Genomic DNA, 19,214 nt, shown 5'->3' on the forward strand with positions numbered 1-19,214 from the left:
CCTACTTTTATACCCAGTTTCTTTTGTTCTAGCAAGCCAGGGGGGCCTCTGCATAACTGCTCCAGTCTCTGAGTACTTGTTGTGGGTACTTGTGACTTCTGCATTCAGTGTGAGGGCAGGCACATCAGCCGCTCCCCAGGGGGGCGGAGCCGGCATTGAGAGGGCAGGAGTGGCCTGAGCACTTTGTTTACGAGCTTCGGTCCTTCCTGGGCCAGGTGCAGGCTGAGTCATCAGTCGCTCCCCAGGAGGGCGGAGCCAGCATTGTGGTGGCAGGGGCACAGCCTGATGCATCATTCAGGGCAAACTCCCACCACCCATTAAGGGGTCCTCCTGCTAATCACTACCTGTCAACTCCCAGCCCTGTCACTCACACACACCAGACAGTCAGATCCACATCCAAGCAGAGGCGGGCTGAAATGGTTAGGCAAGCAAATGCTAACTTTCTAAAAGTAGCATTTGCAAACACAGGATATTAAAATAAACTTTACTAAAAGAAGTATTTTATTATTCTGAGTTCAGGCATACTAAACACGAATTTCTACCATGTTCCCTGAGCCTGCTGGGATTATAGAGTGTAATAATTCCAGCAGCTCATCTGGCCTAGAAGGGAACAGGTAGCCTTACAATAGTGAAAAACGAATTTGGTAGTAATTCACTATTAGAACATGCCACACACATCAGGGCATGTTCTACCTTACACTACAATGCACCCTGCCCTCAGGCCTACTATAGGGGTGACTAATATGAAGTTAAGGGAAGGTTCAGGGGCTGGCAAGTGTGTGCACTTGCCCAGCCAGGGTGACAGTACCAGACTGCACGCAGGATCTGCAATGGCAGACCCTAGACACTTTTTAAGGCTGCTTCTGTGGGTGGCGCAACCAGCGCTGCAGGCCCACTAGCAGTATTGGCATTCACAAGCCCTGGCACTCCTGGTGCACTTTACTAGGGACTAACAGTAAATCCAATGAACCAATCATGGACATCAATCACATGTACACTTTACAGTAGGGAGCACTTGCACTGCGGCACGGGTTGGCCGTGGCGCAGTGCCCTGAGTAGCAGACACCATCAAAACATTTGAGGCACAACAGCAAAAAGTGGAAGGGAAACTCACGCCAAGGTGCCAGGTCTAACAATCATTGAAAATAATTATTCATACATAGTAATATATCTGAGCTTATAGTTCTGAGTGGGTGGTGTCCCAGTGAAAAAAATGGAACCAAGAAAAGTGGTGACAAAAATGTGACACATATACAGGTTTCCAATGCTACATATAAACGACCATTAACAGATATATATACAGTGAACAGCGCTTGATACAATGATCAGTGCTAGTATACAATGGTTCGTTTATGCAAATTGTTGACGGCGTTTCGACCCTGTGTGCAATATAGGGTCTCTTCAGGACCTACGGGAAGATGAGGGATAATATCAGTATGTGGCGCAATGCGAGAGCTGCGTAAAAAGCATGTCTTGTTAGAGTAGTACCTGAAGGGTATTGGCCTAGCTCGTGTGAAGGGTGAGGCACTGTGAAATAGGTAAAGAAAAAGTACTCCCATTGGTCCCAGCTGGGTGCTGCACATGTGAGATAATTACACGGAAGGTTAGCATTCAAATACTGGATGTTGGAGGCATGACATAGTGATGCAACATGGATTATGATCAAAAACTTACCCCAAGTGTGAGGTGAGTGTAGAGCAGGCAAATAAAGCGAATGAGCACAGTTATGGAATCCCTTGTGCGGGAAATGGCCAGGATAATGCGCTGTCCAGGGTAGACTGTAGCTAAGGGAGCATGTGCACCGGAGTTAATCATATAAGCGCTGTGGTGGGGTAGACATTTAATTAAGATGTAGCTCAAGCGCTTACCTAATTTCGATTCTAAGCTCATTTACGGAAGCAGGCTTTTTCCTTCTGTCGTAAATCACGACATGGCCTTAATTATCTCTTAGGTAGAGTGAGTACATTCTCACTGCGATATCTGAAGGCAGATATCAAAGCGTTAGAGTTACTTGGCCATTTCCCGTCGTGAAGGGGGGAGCGGGACCAGGACTGCAAGTCCCAAGCTCATTCGCAGCTTGCGGCCTCCACCACTGACGCCTGTATCCAATGCCTGGAGGCGCTACAAAATACCCGGCGGGCTCCCTCAGCGTGGGACGTAAGCGGGCGTACCCGGATGAAGCCCGGACCCTTCAGTGCCCGTCAGCGCCTAGCAGAGACTGGGCTGGGTCAGCCCCCTTTTCGTTTGTAATTCATCATGGGTAAGCAAAAACTACCCTCTAATTGTGATGGGGACAAGTGAAAGCCAAGATCCATAGAAATTGTGCCTCCATCATTTCATATTTGACGACAGCTGTTGAGGCGTCAAGTCAGGAAATTCATGTTGTGGAGGAGCAGCTGGGAATAGCGGGAGGGTCTAGAACTGATAACTCACATAACCCCCAACCCCCTGTGAAACTGCACGATCTGAAATACCTGGTGTTATCATTGAAACAGACTCTGAGGTGGAAGAGGCTGTGTCTTCCTGGGTACTACAAGACATTTTGACTACTGTTCAGGATCCTGTGACAGACATCGGGGGAAGGCTGGGTGGAGATGTATCTGCTGCCTCAATGGTGGCCCCAAACAAGAAAAAACAGAGAAAAGGCATGAAGCTGGGGTCTAATACAGCGGCCCCTCAGCCCGGGGCGGGGAGCAAAGGAGTCTTGGGCATAGAAGCCTGGGCCAAAGATCATCTCACTACCGTTGTTGCAGATTCGATTCAAACATTCCTTGAGACTTTTTTGGGGACTCTCAAAGAGGACTTGACTTCTTTTATCAAAAATGTCCTAAATGTCATGGTAGTCAAACTTGCTTCTATAGTCACATTTAAGCAATTTGAGGGAACATAAGTTTGGGTTGAATGAGGATATCGTACGGAGTAATGTGTCACTGGGTGCTCAAGTTGGTATATATTATACACAGGCAGAACCATCCAGGGGGTTCAACATACTGCCCAATACCCTGCAAATCCAAAACCTGCCCACAATAAAATAGCTAACAATAACAATAAGTCTCAACAGCTGGGCGTTAAATCAATTCATATGAGGTCCAACCTACTGCCTGAACAGTTAGAAACGTCTGTTCGTAGAGAGCAGAGCACTCCGTCTTCGTTCAGGTATGGAAATTAATGCAGGCTCCCCTTACCCCCGGAGGCAACCCCACTCACAGCCGTGCTAGTTGGGGTTCCTCACCTCAAAGATAACACTGAGACCCCTGACGAATTGATTCGTAAAGTCAAATTTTGGTGCACAAGGCTGCTTGATGGTGGGGCCAAAGCAGCATCACACATTATTGTGGCTACGCAAGTGTGGTAGGGTTGGTCAGGGCATGAAGATGGATGATGGCGATTGCGTTGTTAACTTTAATCCGGCAGATGTTGCCTGTTTCCTTTTTAAAGAGTGCTGCAATTGAGGTCTGGGGGAGATTAGAGCGGTTCCCTAGGGCATTTTCTATCGCCTACCTGCGAGAAACCAAACCGGTAATTCCACATCTCTGCTTGGTTACTCCGCAGAAAGGTCATATAAAGGGCCGGGCCCCAGGCGTATTAACAGAGAGTCATCTGCTCACTCTGAACCCAAACCCACAACCTATACGTCTGTTAACATCTGAGGCTGTCCCAAGTCAAAGAGAAGAGAAACAGGGAATACTTTAGAATTGGCTAACACTTTTTCCCCCCTGAGCCAGTTAAATTCCAATGATTGACTATCAAATCACCCCTCTGCACCTGGTTTGACCCACCTGAATCAGGCCACCCTTAACATGAGTATACCAACAAGGGAAGTAGAAAGACCGACAGAAACTTTGAAAATACTTAGCTGGAATATTGCGGGTCTAAAAAACAAATGCGCTGTTCCCAGGTGGCTTGGCCTGGTAAGGGAATATGATGTAGTGGGGTTTCAAGAAACATGAGAGACTGAAAACACATTTTGTCTTGATGGTTACACAACTTACATGGAGGCCGCGCGACCGACGGTAGCAGGCCGTTCGAGGGGCGGATTATTAACACTGATTTCCTAAATGTGAGTGGCAGTCATAGCAAATTGGATACAGTGTCTACAAATTGTTTAGCGGTTAAGATTAATCCAGCATATGCACCGAAGATACTTGTTCTTAATTTTTACAATTCTTTTGTAAAGTTATTAACAAATGAACATTTATGCAGTCTAAATCACTTTTTAGATTTGTATATGGAAAAGCCAGTTACCCAGTTCTCGTTTATTTTACTTGGAGATTTTAATATTCATTCAAGAAAAGTGAAGGAGTCCTATTTAAAATTGAGGATGGGAGTCCTACCTGTAAATCAGCATCTGCCGCCTTGGGAACGTATAGAAACAAAAATAAACTGCGTAACCTGTGGATTTTAAAGAGGACGTCCTGCATACATTGTGCAGTTGTACAGCTTTAAATAATGAGCGAAGACTTTTATTAAAACCACTGTGGAGCCAAAGAGGACTACGAACACGCAGGCAAGCACCAATAGCCAGCTTCGATGGAAACGATACTCAGCTAGCATGTAGGCTAGTCCTATTTATGAATATAGCAAAAACCAGGTTAAATTTAACTGCTAACTGATGATACGCTCAAAGTAGGCGTTTATCAAAAAACAGATTAAGCTGCATAAACTAGAATTCTGAAGCTCTGCCTAAAGTTTTAGATGCAGTCTATTGTAACGATAGAGCAAACCAGCCTTATGCTTTAAGGTATTGAGAGCGGATTTCGACAACAGCTAATCAGGAATGTTCTGGTTCATTTATTGTACTTTTAACCTTGCACAGACATGGAATTTCATATGTACTTTTAACACTTTTTACCCTGTCTAATTGTAATTCATGAGTATTGTTAACAAAGACTGCTTTGAATGTGTTTTTTCTATTGCAAGTATTTTAACTAATCAAGCAATAAAGATTTTTGTACCTTTTGTACCTTAAAAAAAAAATTTCATTTGTGTAATAAAATTTGCCAGGTCTTTGACGAACTTAGTACAGGTTGTAACCTAGAGACCCACTTTGAACATACCACCCAAGGGGGATGCTTAGAGGACCTTCTAGCTGATTTTGGGTTGGCTCACCCAAACTCGGCTGAAGATGGTGTGGGTAGCCCCTCCTTTAAGGGCAGGGGTATGTTCTCTACAATTGATTTATATATTTGTCAACACAGCTGTAAATCCCTTTGTCCTGGATTATGCTGTGCAGTGGTCACATTTCAGTGACCAAAATCCTATTCACATTAGTTTACCAGGGTGTCTGATGGCCACAGATACACTGGAGATTATGGCCCCAGCCCGTATAAAAATTTCAGTGGATCAAGGTTGTAGATTGAAATGGGTCAAGTTTGTTCCTGATCTTTTTTTTTTTAAATGATTTAATAAACATTGTAGGGACTGAGATAGCCATATGTCAAAATGGTACCCAAGGGGGAGTGGAGATTACCGCAGAATTTGATAGGATTTGTATGCAGGTAGCCAGTGCCCTCTCCCTACCTACTAAAGATTGAATCCACAAAGAAGAGAGGTGGTTTGACCATAACTGGACAACTGCCCATCGGAAATCACTATGTGCCCTGAAATTAAAACCCCAAGATAGAATTCTAATAGCTGCGGCAAAGCTAGAGTATAAGCAGAAATTGCGAAATTGGAAATTAAACAAGAAGCCTGTGATGAATTGTTGTCTGTTGACGTGGTCAAGAATATTTTGGGATATCGTCAACAAACCTTTTTTCTCTGGTCTTGGGGGTAACACTGGTGAGTGTAACATTTCGGAAGAGCTCTGGTTTAATCACTTTAAACAAATTTACAGTGACCAGCCAGATCAGGCAGACATAGGCCCCATATGGATGGCTGCAGTATACAGCATTCATTTTTCAGAACAAGAAGTGGCTGTGGCCATTGCTCAAATGACATGTAATAAAGCAACGGCCCCGGATGGGGTCCCTGTCGACCTCTTGTAGAAATTAAATGTTATCAGTCTCACCGGTGCAGGGACACCCTTCTTGTCTACGGGTTCAATAAATGAAGATCAACACTGGAGTGGAACAAAACACAAGTTTAGAATATCCCATGAGATGGCTCCGTCATACAGACACCTACAAGTGCCTGAGGGGGAACAAACTAAAACAGCTTGTGGCCTGCCTTTTATACACTCTAGATACCATAGGAATTCATTAGAATACCCCTTAGTCATGGTTACATCACACTTTGCAAAACCTTCTTATGACATTTTTACATAATGCTTACACAACCCCTACATGCTATACTGTACAATCCTGATAAACCCCTACCCACGTCACTTTAACAGATAAGCAAGGGAGGTTACATGTGTTGGTGGGCTAACAGTTTAAGCATCTGTGCTCGCAGGCCTTTCGGCAGGGCAGAGCAGCTTACTCTGACACACGAATGTTATCAGTATGACCAGCTTTCAGTTACCGTGCAATTTCTAACTTGGGAAGTCAAAACACAAAGTGGGGCTAGAAAGCAAAATGAAGAAGAGCAGAGGCTAAGTTAACATAATACAATATTTTTAACTGCTTAACAGTCCCTCCTTTTAGCCTCTGCTAAATGCATTTTGCCCAATCGAGAGTATATTTTAAAGATATATATATATAAACTTTCAAATACTGAATACAAGGAGAGTAAAAACCCAAATCAACATTATACTGCAACAGTCAGAGTTGCTCTCTCTACATCATTCAAACGTTCCGTATATATTTTCATAAATACATCTATTTGTTGCTGAAGTATAAGCTGCTTATTAACATCACAAATATTCTCTTTCTTAGGGATACAGGACATACATAAAGAAGTACAGAGGGGGCATATAATAGGCATACATTGAAAACAAAGACAACATCCTAGAATTGCACCTACTATACAAGCTGGGAGGTTACAGGCGTTGGTAGGTTAACAGTTTAAACATCTGTGCTCGCAGGCTTTTCGGCAGGGCAGCGCAGCTTACTGTGACACGTAAATGTTATCAGTATGACCAGCTTTCAGTGAACACATAATTTCTAACTTAGAAAGTCCCCGTAAAAACACAAAGTGGGGCTAGAAAGCAAAATGAAGCGGAGCAGAGGCTAAGTTAACAGAATGCAATATTTTTTACCACTTACCACTTTTTAAGACCGATATTATTCTATGGTCAAAGATATTGGCCAATGTTTTAAACACGGTATGCCAACAGGGTCTGCCAAAATCCTGGTCTAAGTCAATTATTGTTCCAGTCTTCAAGAAAGGTGAGAGAGGTGATCCTAGGTGCTATAGGCCAATATCTCTATTTGAGTCTATGGTTAAGGTGTTGGGCAGAGTGGTTGTCAGTAAATTAACAGGATGGATACGGCTTTAGGAAAGGCAGAGGCACCATGGAGCAGTGTCTTAACCTTTATCTCTTAGTAGAGAATACACAATAGGAAATAAAGGGACACTTCATCTCGCTTTCATGGACCTATCCTCTGCTTTTGACCAAGTGAATAGATCCAAGCTTTGGGACCTGTTGCTTGCAATGGGTATGAATAAAAACATTGTGTATTTCTTGGCAGACCTGCACAGGGATTTCTTTGCAACAGTAAGGTTCGGCCAAAAGGGTAACCTTACGCAAAAGATTGATATTATAAGAGGAGTCAGACAGGGTTGTATTTTGGCCCCTTTGTTATTCACCCTTTATATTAATAATCTAGATTCGGCCCTGTGCGGAGCCAGTAAGGATATTCCTTGTGTGGGGAATAGATTGATTCCGGCACTACTTTATGCAGACGACGCTGCTTTACTGGCACGCACAGCAGTGAGGCTCCAGCACCTACTGAACTCCTTTGCTGATTTTATGGGCTCACTGGATCTGAATGTACACTTTTCAAAATCTCATACCATGATTATGGGAGTGAAGTCAAGAATACTCAAAACACATTATTGCGATGGAAATGAAATAACTAGGGTTACCACATTTCCGTATTTAGGCGTTTTATTTGATGACGGGTGCTCATGGGCCTCGTAAAGGAGGGCGTAGAGAAACACCATGGTAAGATCCACAGGTGCGGTGCTTGATTTTGCTTGGAGGCTGGGTGCTAAGCCTGTGCAGGAAATGTTAAATATATATAAATATTAGGCGAAAAAGATCTGGCGTGGGCTAAGACCTAATTTTTACATGTAGCGTCCGTAGAAAGAGAGGCTATTGAGCTATTAAAACCCACTGTCCGTGCTCACCAGATTATAAAAACTGCTTATTTTATGGAGCCTTATCTGGATATAGTTACTAAGCCCCAACATAGTATTCTTTTAACGAGATTGAGGTTTAACATTCTGCATTTCTTATTGGCCGAACCCCTGGGCTGGAGAAAGATAGAGGATCTATGACCCTGCTCTTGCGATAGTTTTTTGAGGCAAGATACTTTGCACTTTGTCCTGTATTGTGACCATTATTTGCACATTCGCAAGCGTTTTATTTTTCCAATTCTATAGGACAAAGGTTTCGTGCAGGTTAGACCGGCCCTAACATATATGCAGATGTTGAGTATTGCTAGCTTTTAAGTAGCGGCAGTCAGAGCAAGGATAAAAAAAGAGAGGGAGGGCCCATGTGACTTGACCTATTAAAAGTATATCTTTTTCTTTTTAATGTGAAATGTTCTTCTCTCATACACTATGCACTTTATATTACAGTGCTTGAATTTTTAGAGAGATATTCCATTATCATGTGTATATCCCTCCCTCCCTCCCTTTTTAATGTGAAACGGTCTTCTCTCTTACAAAATGCACTTTATATTTCACTGCTTAAATTTTTAGAGAGTTTTGTTATCGTGTGTATTTTGATATGGAATTGTATTTTAATCGGGATTGATTTCTGCTTTATGATTGGGTAATATTTGGCTTTTAAGTGATGGATATTTTAACATGCTTTTATGGTTTTAAATAACCGAATAAAGTGATTTTGACTGACTGACACATACCCAAAGCTGGCTCCCCAGAACTACCCATAGCCCTCCCCTTTTCTTTAATATTACCCATATCCTGGCCCTAAACTGAAAACTTGATTTACTGTAACTCCAGTTCTACTTCGAACTGTTTCGCTTACCCTCACAGGTACCCCAACCTCAAACACTAACCCAAACATTAACCCTATTCTTATCTAACACAAAATCTAACACTAAACCCGGCATTTTCTTTATCCAAACAGTCAATGCAGTGCTTTTTAAAAAGTTTTTTTCTTGCTACTTTAGTGTATGTTTGATGTACTATTGGAAATTCGCAGAACACGTGGTGTGACCTGTGTGGTGGAGCACTTCAACCTTTTACATCTTATCATAAACATTCGACATTTGCTGAATAATTGGCACTTTTGAAGGTGACTCTAAATAGTACTTGTACATTCCTGTTAACGCTTCAATGATTTAACGATTTCATTTGTATTCGTGAAGTGCGCCATTACCAGGGACTGGGTGTCCTGGTGCTGTTTTTAGTAATAGGTTCACATCTAAAAGACCAATTAACCTCTAGAACATGGCCACCTCGGCTTCATAATAGTGGCATTACATCTCAGCTCAGCCTTTAGACTTTCCGGTATGGTCTGTTATTTTCCCCTCTCTGTATGCACCGACCGCTTGCATTTCTCTGAAGTAGCCTTCGTGCTTTTTTAAAAATGTTTAAGCATTTCTCAACAGCTTGTATACTTGATGCTTAATACTATTGACGTTGCACAATTATTTATTCCAACTGCATCCAGTATCTAACATTCAGGAAGTATCTCCCTGCTGTGAAATCCTCACCAGCTGTACACTGACGTTGTACTGTTATCACCTGCTCAGTCACCACCCAACGCACGCTTTTGGAGACATTGTCTCACCGGTCCAGTGAACTTTGCAGAGCTCTCATTGACCCGAGAGACGTGAGGCCAGGTCTGTCCTCCTCCAGACTACTCTTCCTCTCCAGTCATTTCATGCTAACTCAGCTGGACTTGAGGAATTGTTAGGCTGAAGTGCAGTGTCTGCTTTTTTTGTAGGAATGCAACTCTGAAACAGAGGCATGTGTTCATCTCGTAGATCATCTCCTGATTTGTTGCTGTAAATAAATAATGCTGTGGGGTACTGTACCTGGCACTGAAGTATTGGAATATTTTCCCAGTTTCATTACGGTACTACCTGTAAATTATATAGCTTGTAGCCAATATATTAAAAAAATGTGCCGAGTCCTGTAACCTGATGTAAATTAGAAAACAAGTTTCGAGTGGAGGCATTATCCCACCTGCTTCTTCACTCTTACGTCCCTAAGAAGGATGTTGCATCTTATCTCAGTGGATTTTCGAAAGACGATTGTCCAAGCCTGGATTACCACTAGGTTTGATTAAGCTAACAGCGTGTATCTGGAGCTCCCGGCCTTTGATTCGGTGTATCCAGATAATTCACAATGCTGCTGCCCTGCAAATTTCCAAGGTTCACCCCCCGGTGACTGTGTCAAAACACCTACTTCATCTACACTGGCTTCTAGTGAATAAAAATATTCAGTTCAAGGCACTCACCCTTGCTTTTAGGGTCTACAACCACAAATGCCATCTCTATCTCAGGAGCCACTACAAGCCTTACGTCCAGGAGAGATCTTTGTGATCCAACAAGCTAAAACTCCTCTAACTCCCTCTCATTTACAAGGCCAGAAGAGAAGGTAGATATTTTATTTTGCTGGCAACTAGGTTGTTGAATGCACTACCGCTTGGTTTGAGAAGCAGCCCATCTGAAGCTGAGCTTATAAACCTAACTCGTTGACTCCTGCTTAAACGTAATTTAACATCATTGCTGTTCGTTTTCCTGTGGGTGATCCGCTAGCGCCGGGACGCCTCCTTGGAGGTAACTGTGCGCTTTACTAATGCATTGTATTGTAAGCGAGTCAAAAACCTCTCAGAGAAGCGCGGGCTGTGTTTGCTTGCTGTTTGCCCATTCCATGCAATATGAGGCCTGCTTTAAACCATTTTCACGGGCTCCTGTTGGTTTCTAGTCGAGACCCGATTGGAGTAATGATCTCTGCCTGTTCAGTAAGTGACAGAGAACACTGAAGTGGTCATGGTCCACTGGGCTCTTTCAACTCAGGTGCTGATGAATTTCAGGAAGATTAATAGCTCTCATAGGCTTATAAGTTCATATTCGTATCTTTGTTGTCTCTCCCGGCAAAACCTGGAGGGAGACAATGCAGTCATGGCAATATGCAGATTATCACTGTTGGCCACTTAAGTTGACCAACAAGTGGATAACCTCACTTTTTAACGAGATTAAAATATGTGATTCCTTCGAAACTGCTAATGTGGTATCTATTAGGTAAGTGAACCTTTTAGATACCTCTGGGGCTTGTATACAGCCAATAAAGATTCATTCTCCGACATAGTTGTGTTTTTAGAGCAGGCGTTATGAGCCATGTGGGATTTGTGTTTCGAGGATAATGAGTGAGACGGGTAGTAATTCGTCATAGAAAGAATGGTAAGTGCATGAAATTTACTTCCATTAGCTGGAACGATATAAAAATCAATAACCTATTTCAAAAAGACTTATGACAGTGTGTGTAGCTGATACATTGAAAGAACTTCATGATAACTGAACAGTTAATTTGGTCTTGGGTTCCTGTGCCAATTGGAATGCGGTTTTGAAAAAGATATCTAGGTAGTTTATGTCCTGTATGTTATCTGACAAGTCAATCGTTTAAGGTCATCCCTTAGCTGCTGTTTGAGACTGTTTGGAGATGAGCTGTATTAATTGCTTTGAAGGCTGGTGCAAAACTTCCTCTAAGCATTAGATTTTACTTTACCTAGCTCTTTATACTGCATATCTAAGCGCAGTAAATTATTACCCAATTTTTCTCAGCTCAAAAGGATAGAAAGCGGAGTTAGCCTTGCCAAGATTAACAATTCTGACTGTGGATCACAGCAGATGCCTACACTGAACATTTTACTAATTGAGCCATTTTACATCAGTCAATGGACCTGAATTTCAAATATGTAGGCATGACTCCGCATTTGCCCTCACAATACAGTTATTAATGCTTAATACTTTGTGCAAATTACATCCCCAGATTACATGTTAATGTAAGTAACTACGTTTTTGTGTATTGCTGTTGTTCTCTTTATAGTCCGATGTGAGTCATACTATTCTCCCATTATGAGACAGAGAACACCAGTAAACATTTTACTTCTTTGCTAAGAAGGAATCTAAGAAAGAGTGACTGCATTAGGACAAATAGTATTTTATGCATCAGTATAATGGCCCTTACAGTAGCCATTCCAGCCTCACAGGCCTATTAGACTACAAAACTCATTGTTTTGAAAGTCAATACATCTTCGTGGTACCAAGAGCTATGTTCACAACGTAAGTTCTCAAGTGACAACAGATTTGACTTGTAGGTAAGCTATCCCTATATATCAATTGTGCGATATCATGGCAGTTACTCTTAACATACAATAACTATTTTTGAAATTATTTTTTTGTCTTTGTACAGTAATCTTCCAGCAAAGCCAGTGGAGGAATCACAAAAACACAGACAAGAATACGAAGAAATGGTGGCTCAAGCCAAGAAAAAGGGTAAACGTACCCCTTTTAACTATACCCAATATCAGACATTTTTGGCCGCTTAACTCATTGAATAAATACCTTTGAAATGAATATCTCACTGTAAAAATGTACTCTGTGATTTTATTATTTTTACTTACTATTATACTATTAGGCATTTAATTATTCTTTGTTATAGCAAGAGTAATTGTAGATGGTGATTGTTATTTATGTGCATATGTTAAACTGATTAACCAACCTACCATAGGCTGGGCACACCTGCTCAGTGCCAGGATTCCCTTGCAGGTGATAAGTGTATTTGTAAAGTGCACTAACAAACATTTTTAAATGTATATGGTCTGGCTAAATAAACCAACATTACAGCATGGAAAAATGAAAGGCTTCCCCTATTTACCAATAATGGGAGCTGATAGGGTATTTTGATGATCTTAGGGTATTTTGATGATCTTGAGATAAGCGGTCCAGTGGTGAAAAGATCGTGCTGTCTTAAACTTTCTCAATGCCTCAGCTAATACGTTAAGGTGTTTAGAGTGGTCTTGTTGGACTGAAAGAACCAGTGTATCCATTAAGGAGTGGGGAGAATCTCAAACAGGGGCAGATGAGCAGGTTAAATTATTATATACATTTAGCAGACATCCAAAATAGGACATGGACATAGCTGGTGTTAATACTAATGTTTTATGACGTTGAAAGCAATGGAATTACAATGATCAACGTACTGAAAACATGCTGAACTACGTAATGTGATAAATGGCCTAATCATTATTTTTTTATGTACTCACATGGTCACACTTTACAGCTTTTTAACTTTTCTAGTTTCCTCTCCATGCCCTCCCTCCTTAACTCCCTCTCCCAAAATAAGAGGTTTCTAGTAGGTTAGTTTAATCTACCAAATAAAATTTTCAGCTCATCAACAGTCACTAAAACATGAGTAAGATGGAGGCTAGGTCCGCAATAGGACAATGTATCCAATATTTGACTCAACCACTTAAGGGAAAGAAGGATATCCCCATCCGGGTGCTTTTAAGATTAATCCTGATGGCAAAATAGCCTCACCCCTCCCAAATGATTGGTGACCCATAGTACCATCAGAGGAAGCCTCCAACAATGCCAAAAGGTGTGTAGAAGCAGATCTCCAAAGATGTGCAAGTTATGTTTAACATTTCTTGAAGCGTACCTAATGCAAATTGGCATTGAAGTGATCTAGCCACGTGCTGGATGAGGCAAGAGCCATAAGTCACTCTGTAGTGGACAACAGGTAGACAATCGAGATATAAAGGGACAGAGAGAAGATGAATTATAGGAGCTGCACCACAACTCTTACAAAATACAGGAGGTTAAAGACGGCCTATTTGACTGAAAGGAATTTAAATGTTTGCAACGAAGAGAAATATTAGAACTAGTTGAAAAGGCAGGCTCCTGATGCCTTTGGCAGTTAGGCAGGTAGTAATGGCGCTGACTCAAAATCAAAGAACTGGGTTTGAAGGGGCAAGGCATGGAAATCAATATGCCAAAGAGATTGGAGCTTCCTGAGGGAGTGATGTCGAATCATTTTCTGGTTTCCTTAATACCATCATAGAAAGACATATTCTACTGCAAGGGACTACAACTGTATGAGGTGGCTAAAGCAAGCTGTGATTAAAAGTAGCATCTACAGGGTAGATTTTGGTTCACCCGGTGGGAGTCGAAAATTCTGATTTTAATATCAGTACCTGCCTTTCTCAGTGATGCTTGAGCAGTTCAAAGAGTGAGGGAGATAAAATACTGGACTCAATACAGCGGCACATAACTAAGAGGAATTACCCTACTCCCCTGCCCCAATCTCTCTGGCAGGCAGGTTCATATCCTCAAATTTCAGTCAGTCATGTTTGCACAGTTTCTGTCATGCATGCCCAAACCCAGTTGCACCATCCCACTGAAACTGTATGCAAGGGAGCTTGCCTTTGACTTGCCAGACACACCGCCTTGCATTCATTGGTTGCAAGGCCAGATTTACTAAAGTAGCATAACCTGGCTTTTCCCCAGATCTTATAGAAAAGCAAGGACAAACAATGGGTATATATCATGAGACACCACCATGTAACGTGTATTGTAACATAAAGCACTCATTTACATGCTGACCCTGTGCTGGTGTGTAGACCAATGTTTTTGTACTGAAGGCTGTGTCTCCAGTACAGTCCCAAGGTAGACAGTGCAGAGTCTACTTACAGTACAGTCTACTTAGGGCCATACACAGGGCTCTGCATGGCATACAGCAGCCATATTTAGAAGGAAAGGACAGACAAATTAACTAAAGGGTCTAGCTATATATGTACACCAATGCGTAAACAACTATTACCCAATGTGGGCTAACCCTGTAACAGTGGTTGTGGTTCTCTGTAAAAGCAAATTAAAAAAAAGAACAGCCATATTTAGCACGAGCAAATGACCTAGGCTGGTTGTTCACACAATGCTGCACAGCCTTGCATGAAGGAAAGGAAATCTAGACTAATGCGTTTTAGTTTCTTTAACAGTGTATTTTTAAATCACAAATTTCTTTTTAAAAAGCCATGTCTTTAGTAAGTTGAATTTAATTTTCAATTGCAGTAAAACACTATTACAGGCATTAAAGGCCATAGAAGTGCTTGGTTTTCTTACATTTCCTTAAATTCTTCCTTGCTGTATCTTCCACCATACCCTCTGACAGCCTCTTCAATTGGGGAGTGTTGTTTTTTGGATTTTTCATCCAGATGAATTCCTGATGGTGGTTGAATCCTCCAATAAAAGGAAAGCCTCATTCAGGCCCTGTGTTTCATGTGGGCTGATATTGGTCTGTTATGATGAGCCCCACAAGGAATGTATCTATTGCCTCTGCCCTTTTCACAAACCAAGAGATTGCAAAACCTTCGACTTCCATCCAGCAAAGATTTTGAAAGTTAGGAAAAGCAACTCCCATGAGTCACTGAAAAGTCAACAACTGAGGCCCCTTGTACGGGACCGAGTTTGAGAAGTGTTTCCCTCAAAAAATAATTTAATTTGACTCTTTTGAAAGCTAAGTGCTGAAAAGGGGACTTCTGCATAAGTTCTGCTGTCACCTCATTTGAACCACCTGCTAAAATGAGGAAAAAGCTAAAATGTTCTGTAGACCACAAGGGATAATTAGTGAATATTCTGTCAAAATGATTTCATGGCTCTGTCAAGAGCAAGTCTTCTAAGACCAACTCGTCACCGTCATCCTGGCCCTCCCCCGCACTCACTTAATTGTTATAGAAATCTCGATCTTCTCCCTCTCAGAGAGCACTTTGTCGCCAGTTGTATTATCAGTGGTGACCTCCTCTGGGCAAACCTTGTTGAAGGCTGTTTCTCCTTTGACAACGATATAGGGCATAGATTGTCTCTTTGACAACTCAAAGCTTGTTTTAACCTCCTACGCAGAAGACTGCCTATTTCAGGAGGATCACTATGTCCCTTCTTCCTATTCATACCTTGCCAAGCAAAATACTGCTACTCTTCTACACTGTTAATAGAGCAGAAAGAGAAGGAGGTGAGACCGGCCCTTACAGGGCAGTTTACATGACTGGGTAGTTTAGTGCCTACAAGAAGATGGTAGTGTTAAATTAGTGTTTCATTACCACTTCCTCACCAAGATCAGGGAAATGAAAACTAACAGTATGGGGTTCTTGTTATCTCTATTTTCAGGAAGAAGTTTATCAAAGCAAGAGCTATAACAATCCAGTGTTCAAAACCCTACTATGACGAGAGGAGTACTTTTGAAGAGGCCTCTTTTGTACAGGTTCTTAGCATACTTATCAGAGACATGTTAGTGATGATGCAGGATTCATACACTATATTATTGAATCCGTCTCAGCCCGGCACGTCTCCACTACAACAATCTGTGCCTCCAGTACCTCCAGCACTGCCATAATTCCTTAGTAGTTTGAAAGCATAAATGATGCATAAAGTATCTTGAGGCTGTGAATATTGTGATCAGTTGCTGTCATGTGGCATTACCAGCTGTACTGATGACGTGCGTAACAGCAGCCCTCTAACCCCCAGCCCTCTCATTCCCAGGTATATTACAGATCTCTGCAGAGGTCTCCTATTCCAGATAGCCTTCTCAATGCAAATGAGACTTTCAGTTCACATCACAGTATACAATTAAGACCTTAACTTCTCTCCTGTGCCAGCCGCTGTTTCTCAAGCCACCTTCTTGTACTATCTAGTAGGAGGAGAGTGCAGAAGTACCTTCAGCAATGGCAAACAATGACATCAGACTGGCGGATCCTAGGTTGTAACCAGTTGGAACGCACACTGAAATTTGCTGAGACCACCTGCTGTGGAAGAGGGCCATCAAAATCTCAGGCTCTTCCATGCCAAAATCCTTCATTTGCAGCTGAAAAGGACAGGGTAGCCCATACCCAGTTTGCATCAAGACAAGGACTTTTATTCAAGATTTTTCTCTAGGGTCGTCCAGGAGGGGCGAAATGTTTGTGTGATTGGTCACAGCCCTCTCCCTCCTCATCTTATAGACTATCAGCAAGATCTAGAAAGAACCATTTGGATCATTCTCATTGCTCCAGTTTGGCAGAGACCGTGTTCTTTCACAGACTTCCTACACCTGTTAGACGTACCATAGATCCCATTTGGCGCACTCCAGCATTTTCTCCACAGACACCAAGGGTCCAATTCAGTATCGCAATTTAGTTAGTCTCACTTTGAAGGTCTAGCTCCTGATACCGTCGCAATCTCTTGTTTAGACATCCCTGATGAATGTCAGCATATCCTGGCACAAACTAGAGCCCTCTCTATCCTGAAAATATATGTTTACTCAACCATAACTTGAATAACAGCATTTATTGATTTATTAAAAACTACACTCTAACTGTGTATGTAATCCCTTCTGAACGGTAGGTTGATGAGTGATGTGTGCATAAGGGTCTGTGGAGGCAATTTGTTTTTCACAACATAGTATTATTGTTGACAGCCAAGACACAGAGAATGCCTCACAGGGTACCCAAAGTACGCATAGAAGATGACATATATGGATATCAACATTTTCAACAATGACATGATATTGGTCATAAAAGGAATAAATTGCAAAGAAAGATGGTAACAGAAAAACAAACAACTGTGCCACATTGACTCTGTTTGACAAATAGAAATATCTCATATATAAGGAGAGTTTTTGCCACCCGTAGCCACATCCAGCATGTGCGCTACGCATATTCCAGTCCGCAGGATTCATAGCAATGGTTCTTCAGTATCAGACGGAGAGGGGGGGCTCCTGATATAAACCCTTATAATCAGCCCACCTTTTCCAAAATTTGTAGTGTTTCCGAGGGCACCCCCTTGCTTCGAAGACCGGGATTTCCAGGCCCATATAAAAGTCCAGACCCCTCTTCCATACCCCGATCAACGGTGGAGATTCATCTTTCCAGGCCCGGGCAATGTCACCTTTCTCCATTGTGGGGCCTAGAAATAAGAGGTGCCTCTTGTACCTGTTTCCAACCAGATCCCCTGTAATATGTAGCATGACCAGCCTCGGAGAGGATGGAACGTCCCACCCCAAAACCTCAGATAGACATGCAAACACCCCCCCCCCCCCCCCTCCAGAACCTTGATAGTGTAGGGCAGAACCACACGGAGTGCAGGAAGGTACCCTCCATAGACCCACAGCGCAAACAATGCGGGATGCAATTAGCCCAGCACGCCACAGTCTGTGCCTGGTATAATAGGCTCTATGTAGATACTCAAACTGGATAAGATGCAGGCGGGCTGCGATTACTGCACTGTGCAGGGACTTCAGGGCCTCCACCCAGTCATCTTCCTCTAAGGAACCCAGATCCTACTGCCATGCCTCTCTAGTTTTATGTAATGTGGTAGGCGTGTTATTAATAAGTGTACAGTATATTTTGTGGAGTTTCCCTGTTGAGTTCCCCCCCACCAACTCATCAGACAGAGCACAGACTTCCAGATCTTTTTTTAAAAAAAATATTTTTATTAACAGCTTAAAAACCATTGGTGGTCATCACATTTGAACAATACAATTAGTACAATGCACCGCAAAGACACAGAGCATACATTTACCATCATTCTCAGAGTGACTACTTCGGCTTGTGTATAACAACTTACAATACTGCCTCCTTGCCTGTTTGCCTGGGTTAGGGGGCTCACAGATATTGCCCCTGTACTCTTTCCAATTAGACCACACCACCTCCCACTTCTTGGGGCATCCCCTAGCTATGTACACAGTCTTTTCTTGGAGCATGCACCAGTCCATGTCCTTTTTCCACTCACTGATCTTCGGGGGCGCGACTGCCCCCCCACATCCTCGCAATGTTCCGCTTCGCCACTGTTTGCCCCAACGTGACCCATAACCTCCCTTTTGCTGTTAGATCGGTGGGTTCCCACACATTTAATAGGCATCTCTTAGCCTCCAGTCGTAACTCAACCCCCAACACTTCTTGCATGCAACGAAGCACTCGCCTCCAGTAAGTCTGCAACCTTGGGCATTCCCACACTATGTGGAGGAAGGTTCCCACTGTTGTAGTTCTATCTAGGACCCTAAATTCGATAGTCCTGATTTATGCCCTTATGTGGTTATAATAAATAATATCTCTATAAAGGCATAAGAATCATATCCATATTTAGTCATAGCCCATGCTGTCC

General features: G+C 42.4%; 1 protein-coding gene across 9 annotated transcripts in view; it reads left to right on the forward strand.

Annotated features, from left to right (window-relative positions):
* The window catches only part of TBC1D14 (TBC1 domain family member 14), an 830,696-nt gene that overhangs the window by 628,097 nt on the left and 183,385 nt on the right, over positions 1-19,214 (forward strand). For all 9 annotated transcript variants that reach the window (XM_078678508.1, XM_078678510.1, XM_078678509.1 and 6 more), the window contains one exon: positions 12,496-12,578. In XM_078678508.1, coding sequence (XP_078534634.1) covers positions 12,496-12,578 — 83 coding nt within the window. The remainder of the gene's footprint in view (positions 1-12,495; positions 12,579-19,214) is intronic.

Source organism: Lissotriton helveticus, chromosome 2_2 (assembly GCF_964261635.1).
Source record: "Lissotriton helveticus chromosome 2_2, aLisHel1.1, whole genome shotgun sequence".
In the NCBI taxonomy this organism is placed as follows: domain Eukaryota; kingdom Metazoa; phylum Chordata; class Amphibia; order Caudata; family Salamandridae; genus Lissotriton; species Lissotriton helveticus.